This window comes from Homalodisca vitripennis, unplaced genomic scaffold (assembly GCF_021130785.1).
Source record: "Homalodisca vitripennis isolate AUS2020 unplaced genomic scaffold, UT_GWSS_2.1 ScUCBcl_4498;HRSCAF=10699, whole genome shotgun sequence".
In the NCBI taxonomy this organism is placed as follows: domain Eukaryota; kingdom Metazoa; phylum Arthropoda; class Insecta; order Hemiptera; family Cicadellidae; genus Homalodisca; species Homalodisca vitripennis.
The window spans coordinates 16,424-28,211 of NW_025780605.1; the positions used below are offsets into that span (position 1 = coordinate 16,424).

The 11,788-nt window shown below is 31.0% G+C and overlaps 1 protein-coding gene across 1 annotated transcript; it reads left to right on the forward strand.

Moving 5' to 3' along the window:
* Positions 1-719: 719 nt before the first annotated feature.
* LOC124372957 (RNA exonuclease 1 homolog) lies at positions 720-10,768 on the forward strand. Its single transcript, XM_046831370.1, has 6 exons — positions 720-731; positions 6,971-7,085; positions 7,834-7,917; positions 8,120-8,383; positions 8,854-9,006; positions 9,795-10,768. Exons 1-6 carry the CDS (start codon positions 720-722, stop codon positions 10,766-10,768), a joined length of 1,602 nt encoding a protein of 533 aa, XP_046687326.1.
* The last annotated feature ends 1,020 nt before the right edge of the window (positions 10,769-11,788 follow it).

Consider the following 11,788-nt stretch of genomic DNA (forward strand, 5'->3'; position numbering starts at 1 on the left):
ATTATCAACAATAGTTAGAATTCCAAGATTTCGTTTTCATCAGGACTCACTAGTAAAAACCATTCCAACGCACCCCTTTGTATATATATATATATATATATACATAGTACATTTTGTATTAAAAATTTTCGTTATCAAATACATTTAACCAATAAAATTATTCAATAAAACATCATTGAGAACAGAATAAAGTCATATAAACGAAGAGAAAACGTCGATATAATCTTAACATTTAAAACTAATATTTGGAAAAACTTGAGTTTTGTTCATCGTCAAAGGGTCGTCAAATTTTCCCAATCATAAAAACGGAATCCTACAGTAGACCTATATGCGATTTATGACAATCTGTACTTCATTGACAATAAGTCGTCCTTCCAAGAAGTATACAAAGGACATAAAGGGTAAACCGTCACTGACACCTTTCCCTACTTTCCCTACTCGCAGATATTGTCTAGCAAGTACAAAAGTAAGAACAAACAATGTGGCTCTGCAAATTATTTATACAGGCAGTAATCCTTCTCGTAGACGTCTTTTGTTTGGCGGGGCTGTCTCCTGGTAAACTAGAGCCGCAGTCAGCCCAAGCTGCTCTTTGTCTGTTTGCTAGTGGATGGGCTGAGTCAAGGGCGATATTTGCTTGGACTAACCTTGCACTTTGAGCTGTGATATTAATATTATATCTATGATTCCTTGTTTGAGCAGTTCATTATCATGTGTTTAGGATGGAACCGGAGGTGAGTCATCGTCGGTACACAACTTGTGAATAGTAGCCTACAACTAGTGTTGATGACTATTTGTGTTTAGATAAGAACATTTTATTTGAAGAATAAATAAATGAAATTTTATAAAAAGCAGCTTTTTGCAAATCAGATAAACTTTTTTAATGATTAATTATTCAATATTACTTTATTTAATCATTTTAAAACTACGTCGGGCTAATTCATTGAGGTGAACAAGGCGGGATTAGGCATTTACCATATAAATATTTTAATTTGTTACGTAATACAATCCTTTATATATTTATTACATCTCAGTGTCAGCTTAAAATAACATTAAATATTCAGGATATATAGACGGGTTCAAAATGTTATATTAAAAAACTTTGATTAAATTTCAATAGTCAAATTAGTTTATATTCCAATTTTTATATTTTCACTTTTTGATGTATAATGGTTTTTAATGCGCTCTGAAAATAGACTTTCTTAACGTATAGTATATATTTAATTTGATTACCATAGTATAACATTTAACAAAACACAAAGTATACTTTGGTCTGATAAAGAAATTTATATTAAAGATAATTTAGGTTAATTTAAATTAGTAATTTTAGACATTCGAAGTTGCTGCTGTATATAAATTGTTTTATTGCAATTGAAATTAACGAACTATGTTCATAGACCTATTCTTTAGATAAAAAACTTGGAAAGGAGCACATTCTCTCAAATTGAAAGAATTGGCATCATTTTTTATATTGGAGTTATTTCATCAACTTTAACCTTAATATTCATTTTTTCTATTTATGTAAATATTTTATACCCTTGCGGATTTACTTTTATACAATACTTGTCTTTAAATATGCTCAAAACACTTCCAAATCTTCCCATTATTCAATTATGATAAAAAAATCCGATCATGATCATTTAATTCACAGTTTTGTCAATTCAATTACACAGCGTAATTTATCTGAGTTGCCTACTAAACAGCTCACTCTATAGACATAATGTTTGCTTTATATACTTATCAGTTGCATTTCATAAAACCCAATTTTTTTAAACGGTAAATTCTCACAAATGAGAAAGTATTGAGAGCTCAAATTATAAATATTTAATTTTAACAACGGTAAATTAAATTTGTGTAATTACATGTATTTGAAGTGCTAGCAAAATAATTGTTTATGAAGTAAAACATTCCTTATTTCACAATATACCAGTTCGTACCTTGTAGATATTTCAAGTCAGAGTAGCGATAATCTTAAGTTAATCGGATTTGTACACTGTGTTTAAAAGTTTTATGACTACTTGCTAATGATAAGACATATCACTGCTAAGGTTATACCTCTAATCAGATTGTGTCTTTGAATCATAGAAATTTTCATGTTTTATTGTTTTAAAATTATTACAGTCTCTAGTCTCATTCACTGAAAATTAATTTGGTTAAGATTGTAAGTGTGCTGTTTACTGACTTTTTCAACTTCATTATCTTTTGTACTACTATCAATTCTAATTACTTTATTATTGAATGAATTATAAAATATTTGCTGTAACTATTAATCAAACATTGTTTACAGAAAAATGTGTATTGCAATATTTTTTAATATTACAATATTATATTTGTAAAATTAAAAGTGTTATAAATAATTCTAGACACATTTAATATTATTATTTATTTTGTTACTTTGTTTTATTATTTTACGCGTGTTTTCCAGAACTATTTAAAACCCCTCTTCCAAACCAAAATTGTTGTATCGGAAGTCTGTTACAAACCTTTTAGTTCGCAGATGTATTAACGACGGTTTTTTCACGTAGATTAAATAATTGCATATTAAAGACTTTTTTGACGTAAGTTAGATTAATAATTGTTAAGACTTTTATCCAATGTTTACAAAATAATAATAGAAACGCTATAAAACTTTTGAAAAACGTCACAGGTACAGCTGAGGAACAGAGAACATGATCAGTAAAATATCTACAAGCAGAGGCTGTGTTTACATCAGTGCTACAAAACCACAGTAGCGTCCTGCCACCGGTGTCCGAGTGGGCTGCGTCTAGGCTTATCACGCCGGTGACCCGGGTTCGAATCCTCTATGAGGTGATTGATTTTTGCACCTTAATTAATAATCACTACATATAGTAATAATAAATATTAGGAGCAGTACTAAGAGCGTATGCAGTACCTTACTTCCTCCACTACACATGGGTTTATAACACATTTTACGAGACATTCCACTCAACTTAAATAAAATTAATACATATTTTTTCAATCAAAATTGTATTATTATATAAAACCAAATAGTTTTTTCGTGATTAATCTTACGTACTAGTGAATAGTACAAAATAAATGTGTAATGTCTTTAACATGCAGATTATAAGAAATATTTTCACATTTTACTTAAAATGTTTTTACTAATGTAACAATGCTTATTTTAGATTGCTTTTTAATTCGAACGGGGCAACACTCTAAATCGTATATTATTAATGACTCATTCTCAGTTTTCAGTAATATTGATCACAGTTAAGCAAACTTGTCTGCTTGTTGTCCTCTGAGTCAGGCTGTTCCTCACCGCGCATGCGCATTAACAAAGCACAGCCCCTGAAGAATAAGTTTAGGTCCTAACTCCGCCCTGCCCCCACCATCCATAGGGTTTCCCTTAAATAAGGCGCAAGCTCTCTCAACCCTTAATTCGGGACAAGTGAAATTATAAGTTAATTACAAGTGTATAACCACAAAGTTTTTGTCAAAAATGCAGCAAATTCGTAAGTGAAAATTTGATTACTTTTCAACTCATTTACAACTTATATTTTATATACCATTCATTTTACATCCAGCATGTCATACTGTTAGAGAATTATTTGAGTTTTGAAGACCACAATTAGTAATGAGAAAAAAATTTTAACAATTCTGTAGATATCTAATTGTAATAACAGATATAAATTAACTCCATATACTACTTATACATAAATATATGGTGATCTTATTGATTTAACTCCATGAGAACAACGTTAAAAGGCGTTTAAGCCCTAATTTATAGAGTATAGTTATTATAGGTACCTCAATCCAAATAAATAACTAATCTGCGAGCAACAACTTATGTTATTATTTCTTTTTTAAATTTGTTTCTTTATGTTTTACTATTTCACTGTTAAACATTCAAAAATAAATCTTCATTAAATACTAAAATCTGTTTTGATTCTCTGCTCATGGTAAAGAATATTAACCAAACAAATCTAAATTACCTTTAATTAAATAAGGATGCGGTAATAAACAAAACGAAAGTAATAAATCAATGTATACAAAATAATATAAGTTATACCCATGTTTTTACATATTTCCCTTGTTAACTAATAAGAATTTCTTGTATAATACTGTAATTACCAAACAGACGCACCATAATCAATTTTAGAAATTTAAAGCCCTGTTATACATTTTTAAATGTGCTGTTTTATTTTTAAACTTAATAGAAAAAAAGTTATTCGCTCAATGTTTTAATCTTTTACACCTAACAAATGCTAATTTAATGAACGATATAAATATTTACTATAGGTTTTTATTTATTTTATAAATATGAATAATGGCCCTGTTTTTGTTACACATATTAGACAGCGTTTTTTATCTATTTTATAATATAAGTTAAGTGGAGAAAAATTTAATGTTAATGGTATTTTTAACAATATTTTATCTATAAATATATATGATAGTTTAAGCATTATTTATGCTAATAAAAGTTGATAAAAACATCACTTTTAAGGACTCACATTTTATGATCTATTGTAGTCTACATAGTTAAAAAGTCTAACCTATAGGTTTTCTACAAAAAAAGTTGATGTTAGTATTTACTTACTTATTAAAAAACCAATTCAGGATTATTTATTTTAAATTGAGGTACACAAACGCAAAAGTCTAAACTTTAATATTAAACAATGTAAACCTACATAAGATATTTTTAAAACGTGTTTCTGCTTTAGGCAATATTCATTAACTGCATTTCCTAAGCCTTAATTTAGCAGTCTGTAGTATTATTAACTTTTTTTAATTGAGAGAAAAAATCAATTTTATTGTAAACTTGCGCTAAGAAATTTCTATGTGAAATCGGTAGGAGAATTTCTCCTAGAAAAAACTGTTTGGTCACAATGTTTGGTGGTATTTACAAAGGGAGAGCAATAATAAACCTCCTTAATAAAGAATATTATTACAGGCTATACTTTTAAAACCGCCAGACACGTATGTAATAATCATATCCGCGTCTGCCAATTAGATGATAAACTAAAAAGACCTGAATTATTTTTCATGATTCAATACTATTTATCATCTAAACATTTACCGACCAAATCTTATGCCTTTGTTACATTATTGTCTCTGATCACACACATATTATATAATTATAAATATTACTAGTAAATATATATTTAAGGTACTAAGACGTAATAGTATTTTAATCTCGGTTGAACTGCCAAATTATAGTTTTAATCAAAACAATAAAAATACCTTAGTTGGTAAAACAACCTTTACGCGTATTTATGTATTAATTATGTTATAACAAACTTGTCCGCAGCACAGAAAGGTTACGTGTACCCGTAAAGAACATATATTGTGATTTGAATTTGGTTTCAAAGTTACAGTTAATGGAACGAAATTTCCAATATTCTATGACTTACTTGTTTCTTTATAACATCAATACCCAGGCTTTGGTTTTTATTGTATTTCTTATAGTGATTAATGACAGAATCTTTTTAGAAACCATTATTTAAGGCAGAAACACACATAAACCGTACATTCTAATATAAGAATTATAGTCAATGCACTGATATATTATAGTTTTCATTCAATAACGGATTGTGTAGAACACCTGCAGCTCTAATGGTTTAAAAAACTGCCTTAACAAGGTTCATAGCTGTCCCAGAGATCCATAGTAAAAAATTTACTTAAGCGGTCAAATTTTAAAAAGTAATTTTCTTTTTTTATAATTTTTTTCATGTTACGGCCACTCCTGAATTCGTAACGAAGGGCTTCCTAATATCCCTACTATGCAAATCATAGAATTGGAACCCTTGACCAAGCAAATATATAAAAATAACAAAAGGTTTTACAGTTAATAATGTATACGTGTATATTTCTTCGGTTTGATTATTGTTATTGAATTGTGTTAGTTTTCTATACCAAAACAGTAGTGTTAAATAATAAAATAGTTAATTACTTATTTTCAAAAATGCAAAACTTATTAATGATTTTTGCACTACTTAAATTGTTCTTGATTAAACTTTCATGAAGTTTCAGATTAATTTCAAGAATATTGTGTTATTTGTAAAAATATTAACTACATTATAATATCTCTATAATACGAAATTGGAAATCTCAGGAAGGCATAATAGCAAATGTTCAGTTGCCACTAAGTATTACATTAAATAGTTTTTATCCTTTATATATCTTTGGTTTGATTGCTCTTATTGAAAGTGTAATTATATTTCTACAAAGACAGTGGCGTTGCGTAAGGAAATAATAAAATTGTTATATAATTTGCTACAGTCTGCTGTAATAGGTGGTCACTAAAAATTAAAACCTTATTGTAAACTGAATTAAGTCCAGTTATAATTATATAAATCCAATAATGTGATGTATAAAACAACGTTAATGATCACATTTCTTAATTTATTTTTCAACCAAAATCACTAAAATAAAAAATATTTACTGGTTCATGCAATGAAAAATATATTTGGTGGACGGGAGGAAATTTAGGAGTGTGTTATTCGTGACACTCGCATGTTAGTAATTACTTTTAGAAGTAAACATTTGCTAACCTATTTTTGTATTCTCCTTAAAACGCTTTGAAAAACTCAAGTACAGTTTTAAAATAATGTCAAGAATATTGTGTAAACTACAGCAATAATTAACAAATAAATAATGTATAATAATTATTTTAATTTATACTACTTTACTTAGCCGTTGTAAGGGTCATTAAAAACTAATCTACACGAGAACTTCAAAATGTACACATTGTGTCTTTAAAGGTTTAACTAAAAAGTTTAAAAAAGTAAATTCCATCACACAATCTCATTTCTGTATTTAGCAAAAATAAATGGGAGATAAGCCAGGTGCTACTAAGCGAACGATAAAATAATACAAGTTACGTTATTAAAAGTTTTTAGTTTCGAAACCGTTTGGATCGAAAGAGTAGTATGACAAATACGTCAATATATACAATTTTAATCTAAAAGTAAATATTATTTTATATTAAAGTACATTTTCTTTTCCATGTTAGATTGCCAAGTCCCCCGCCACATGGGCTGCCGGCCCCAGCACTTTGTGCCAAACTATTATGGCACCTGGAAGTGCTGGGGTATACCCCATGGGGTATCCCCATATCGTCTACCACGGTAAAGGAAACATTATGCTTTTCTAAATACTTACATATTATCAGATATTTATAATTTTATTATTTTTAACATATTACCAATGGAATTCAGAATAACGTGAACATTTAGTTTCGTATGTGTTTTGTAGATGTTGCTTTGAAACCACTGTGAGTATAGTTTACTACGTAAAAAACCGTTACTACATTCAATACAATATGGTTATTTGTATCTCAAAAGTGTTCTAAATGATATAATTAATTGCTATAACTAAGAAAAAGTAGAGAACAACTAATAAAGGTCTCATTGGATGTTTCTCAGCCGTTACTCGTGATCGGTGTAGACAGATTTTAATCCTTATAACATAATTAAATGTACAATTACTTTAAATAACGCCATATTAATTCGACAAGTTCACAGGTCCTTTGAAAAAAGCTATGTCATATTCTCGTAATTAGATTCAGAAGTATTACAGACTATATCCACATTCAGTTATGTCTGTGAGAGGACATTTCTAAAGTCTGCACCTAAAATTAATGTTTGATAAATTTCAAAAATCTACTAGGTTCAGGTTGTAAACGGCTTCAAATGTTTAAGGTGGTAAAACATACACCCATCATAAACAAGGACATTGTAAACTATATATAACGACATATCACCTATTTTGTCACAAAACTGTCTAAAGGTGAACCATCTTATAATTCATTGTAACTATTCATTAATTATTAATTACTATATTTTAGGACTTATTTTCAGTAATTCGTATTTTCAGGACAGCATCCTCTGACCTACTGCCCCCGGCCACCTACAACCCCAGTCCTTGCCGGCCAGTATGGTGCCCCCCACATTAATATAGGTTAGTTCATTTGTTCGCTATGATTTTATCACTGATTAATTGGAGAACTTTCTAATAACTCTAAATAAAAATTTTTAACTAACGGTTCAATAATTACAATTTTGTAACATTTAATGAAACAATAAGTTTGTCAACCATTCCAAAGAATCTAATAATAAGCTATTACTTGAGTTTCTTAATGTGAATTTATTGTTATTTTCAGCACAACCCCATATATATTATGTGGTTCCCAACGTTTCGCCGGGAACGGGTTTTATCCAGGCTCCCGTCCCTGTCATCTCCCACCTAACAGGTCCCATCAGACCTCTGCTCCCCAGTCCCAGGACCCCCCTCTTAGGTGTTCCTAGCACACCTCTGCCCCCCAGTCCCCTCACCCCCCTGCTGGCCGTTCCCGGCAGAACTCAGCCCGCCGTCCCAGGAGGTCCCCTGCACGCCGTCCTCGGAGAGTCCAGGACACTTCGGTCTGGTTAGTTTATTTCTGTCCATTATATTTAATTCGTCATAAAATTTGCTCAAAATGTTTTTAAAAGATTTAGTTCTTGTACTTAATATATATTAATTAAAAATGCCATTTTTATAACTAGATTGAACTAACTTGATTTATTTAGTGTTTTTAATGCAAAATGATTGAAAAATATTATCTGATTGTATTTAAAATTAACAAATCTATTATTATACATTTGTTGTTTACAAATTTATAAAATATTCATAATTTCTGGATATTTTATAAAAAAAAATAGCAGTTTAATATCTTAAATTGTTTGTTTAAAAATATCATTGTAATAAATACTACTACTACTACTACTACTTCAACAGATCTTTATACTTCTATCCGTTTTCAGTTCCTCATGCTTAATTTTAACATCCAAGTATAAAAAATGGATAGGATTCTAAAATAAGGAAAGTAATTCCAATTGTTTGTTGTTTTCTCAACAGATGGCAGCAGCACCGAAAGCTCCAGTGACGAGGAGGGGCCCATCAGAGCAGACGGCGGAAGCCCTGGTACCCCGGTGCGAGGAGGGAGCAGTTGTGAGCTGCACAACTGCCTCAAGACATACCTCCTCAAGCCAAGTGAACTTCTTGAGCTGGGTAACTCTGTACACTTAATCACTGCTCATATCTAGTTACAATTCCGAGTATATATTTTTATTAAAATAAACTTCAACCATTTTTAAATCCAAAACTTTTCCTGTAATAACCTATTTTAAAAAAATCTAATTTTTTATTTTTCATAACATTACAACACTGCATAGAACATTGTCACAATCATATACGTATAATATTTATAAAAACTATATTACATATAATATTATTTATATATTTAATTTCGAATTCAATGAGATACCAAAAAACATCACTTAATATGGCTATTGAAAAAATACAATTTATAAACTTAAACCGTCAGAGAAAAGCAGCCTAAGAATTTCTTCAAGGTATAAACCCACTCTGTTCATGAGATAATTATATAATTTTTGTAATATTGATAGGGTTTTACTAGTTACTAGTATTATAGAGTTTTGCCGTCTAAAATCCCGGTTTAAAGAGGATGACGATGAAGGACAACAACATATAATACCAGCGCGAAAAAATATAAGCATAATACAAAATTTTAAGAATAGATTTATCTAAGAATCCTGATAAATATCTAAGATAAAAATCCAACTGTTTAGTTTCTTACTTAGCTGATCAATGTGAGGTTGTAAAGTTAAAGTCAGGATCTATTTGCATCCCTAAGAATTGAACAGTATTACATTCAAAACCTGCTGCCCTATTATAGTCAAACTACTCTTTTAGAGTTGTTGCCATTTATTTATTTGATGTTTTGTCATTATACTAATAATTTACTGTAATCTAATATATGTTTGTTTTCATTTCAGGTTATCCTATGGAGAGTGAGCTTTTTCCTGGGAAAGCCATGATTCTCAGGACCTCTGACCCTAGCCAGCCTCGTAGTCAAGGATTCAATGTAGACGTCAAGGAGTTCGTGCCGATGGGGTCTGGCTCCACCATGAGCCTCAACCGCCCCAACCCTATCCCCAAGCATACCAGTGGTAGAAACAGTTCCTACACCTCTCCTAAGACAGGGGCCGTGGAGCGCAAATGTGTTCGCTGCAAAAAGTACTTCCTTGTCACCGACAATGGGGAGTACCTGAGCAGCGAACAGTGTATCTATCACTGGGGCCGACTCTACCCCAACCCATCCTGCCCATCCTATTACCTTTGCTGCGAAGGTATCCCGTCCTCCCAGGGATGTTCGACCTGCAGGCGCCATGTGTGGAGTGGGATCTCCACCGGTATGAACGGTCCTCTGGAGGGATTCGTTAGGACCCTCCCCCGGCAGAATCCCACTCCAGAGGACCGTCCAGACGTCTACGCCCTTGACTGTGAGATGGGCTTTACAGTCAGGGGCCTAGAGCTCTTGAAGGTCACCGTGATCACTCTGGACGGCTCGGTAAAGTACGAGTCCCTGGTTCGACCTGAAGCCGAAATCGTAGACTACAACACTAGGTTCTCCGGTGTCAAGGAGGAAGACTACCGCGGCAACTTCAAGACGTTGAGGGAAGTACAGAGTGACCTGACCGAGTTCATAAAGGAAGACACCATCCTCATAGGCCATGGTCTTGAGAACGACCTCAGAGCCTTGAGGATGGTCCACTCTTCCTGCGTGGACACGGCGGTCGTCTTCCCTCATCGCCGTGGGTTGCCGTTCCGCCGGGCACTGAGGGACCTGGTCAAGTACGTTCTCGGCAGGTCGATCCAGGACAATCCTGAGGGTCACGACAGCACCGAGGACGCCAGGGCCTGTCTGGATTTGATAAGGTATAAGATTTTTAACGATTTTGAAATATAATTTTAAATTTATATTCAATCGGTTTTTTAATTTCAAATTTAAATTATTTTATTTTTATAACTTTCATTTAATATAACTTCATTTTTTAAGATAAACAGGTAGTCGAATTATCTTAAAAAATCAGTACAAAAGCTAAATTTCTAATTTTATACCTTACAATCCAGACTTTTAGATTAAGTTTGTTATATTTATTATCATTTATTTTGATTAGATTTTAGAAATTAATACGTAAAATTTTTTCAACTGCCGGCTGTTTTGGTTGATTTTTTATTATTGATGATATTAGGATTCGAAAACGGCTTGACCGTTTTCGAATCCTAATGAGATAATCAAACGTAATTTAATATGTATTATATACAAATATATAAATTTATAAATAATAAAATTTGTAAGTATACATTATGAATATTTACGAATACAATAAGCAATAGATTTTATTAGATTATTTAATAGATTAAATAATTTTTTAAGTTAATATTGTAGGAAATCTGGCATGTTTTCAATGTCTAATAGTAAAAAAATATATAATAATTATTCCATGGTTGTGTTATGGAATTGAAATATTGATCGATGTTTTAATTTCTCTCTCTCTCTCTCTCTCTCTCTCTCTCTCTCTCTCCCTCTCTCTCTCTCTCTCTCTCTCTCTCTTTTAATGTATAATAGATTAAATCAATAAAATTGTTAATATTGAATTTAAGATTGTTGTATCAATCTCACAGATTCAGTTAGGTTTTTGTATCTTATATTAGTTTGCAATATGTTTTGTTTTGTTACTTAAGTTATTAGTTAATGTTATTTATTGTTAAATATATGGACGTTAAAAATAATAAATATAGTAATGTTAATTTTGAATAAATACATTTATTCTTTACCTACAAATGAATTTTTACTACTAAATTACCTTGGTCCTATTCATACAATACTGATCGGAACAAGTGTTAAAAATATTGAGTAATTCTTTTTTAAGAAAAATGTGTAATTTGAATCAAAGTAGATATTTTTACGATAGATCTGTAGGAT

Bases quoted from the DNA above. Each gene is read 5' to 3' on its own strand.
- LOC124372957 (XM_046831370.1), top strand. The intron at 7,086-7,833 runs GTAAAGGAAACA...TCGTATTTTCAG, and splicing joins TCCCCATATCGTCTACCACG to GACAGCATCCTCTGACCTAC. The intron at 7,918-8,119 runs GTTAGTTCATTT...TGTTATTTTCAG, and splicing joins TGCCCCCCACATTAATATAG to CACAACCCCATATATATTAT.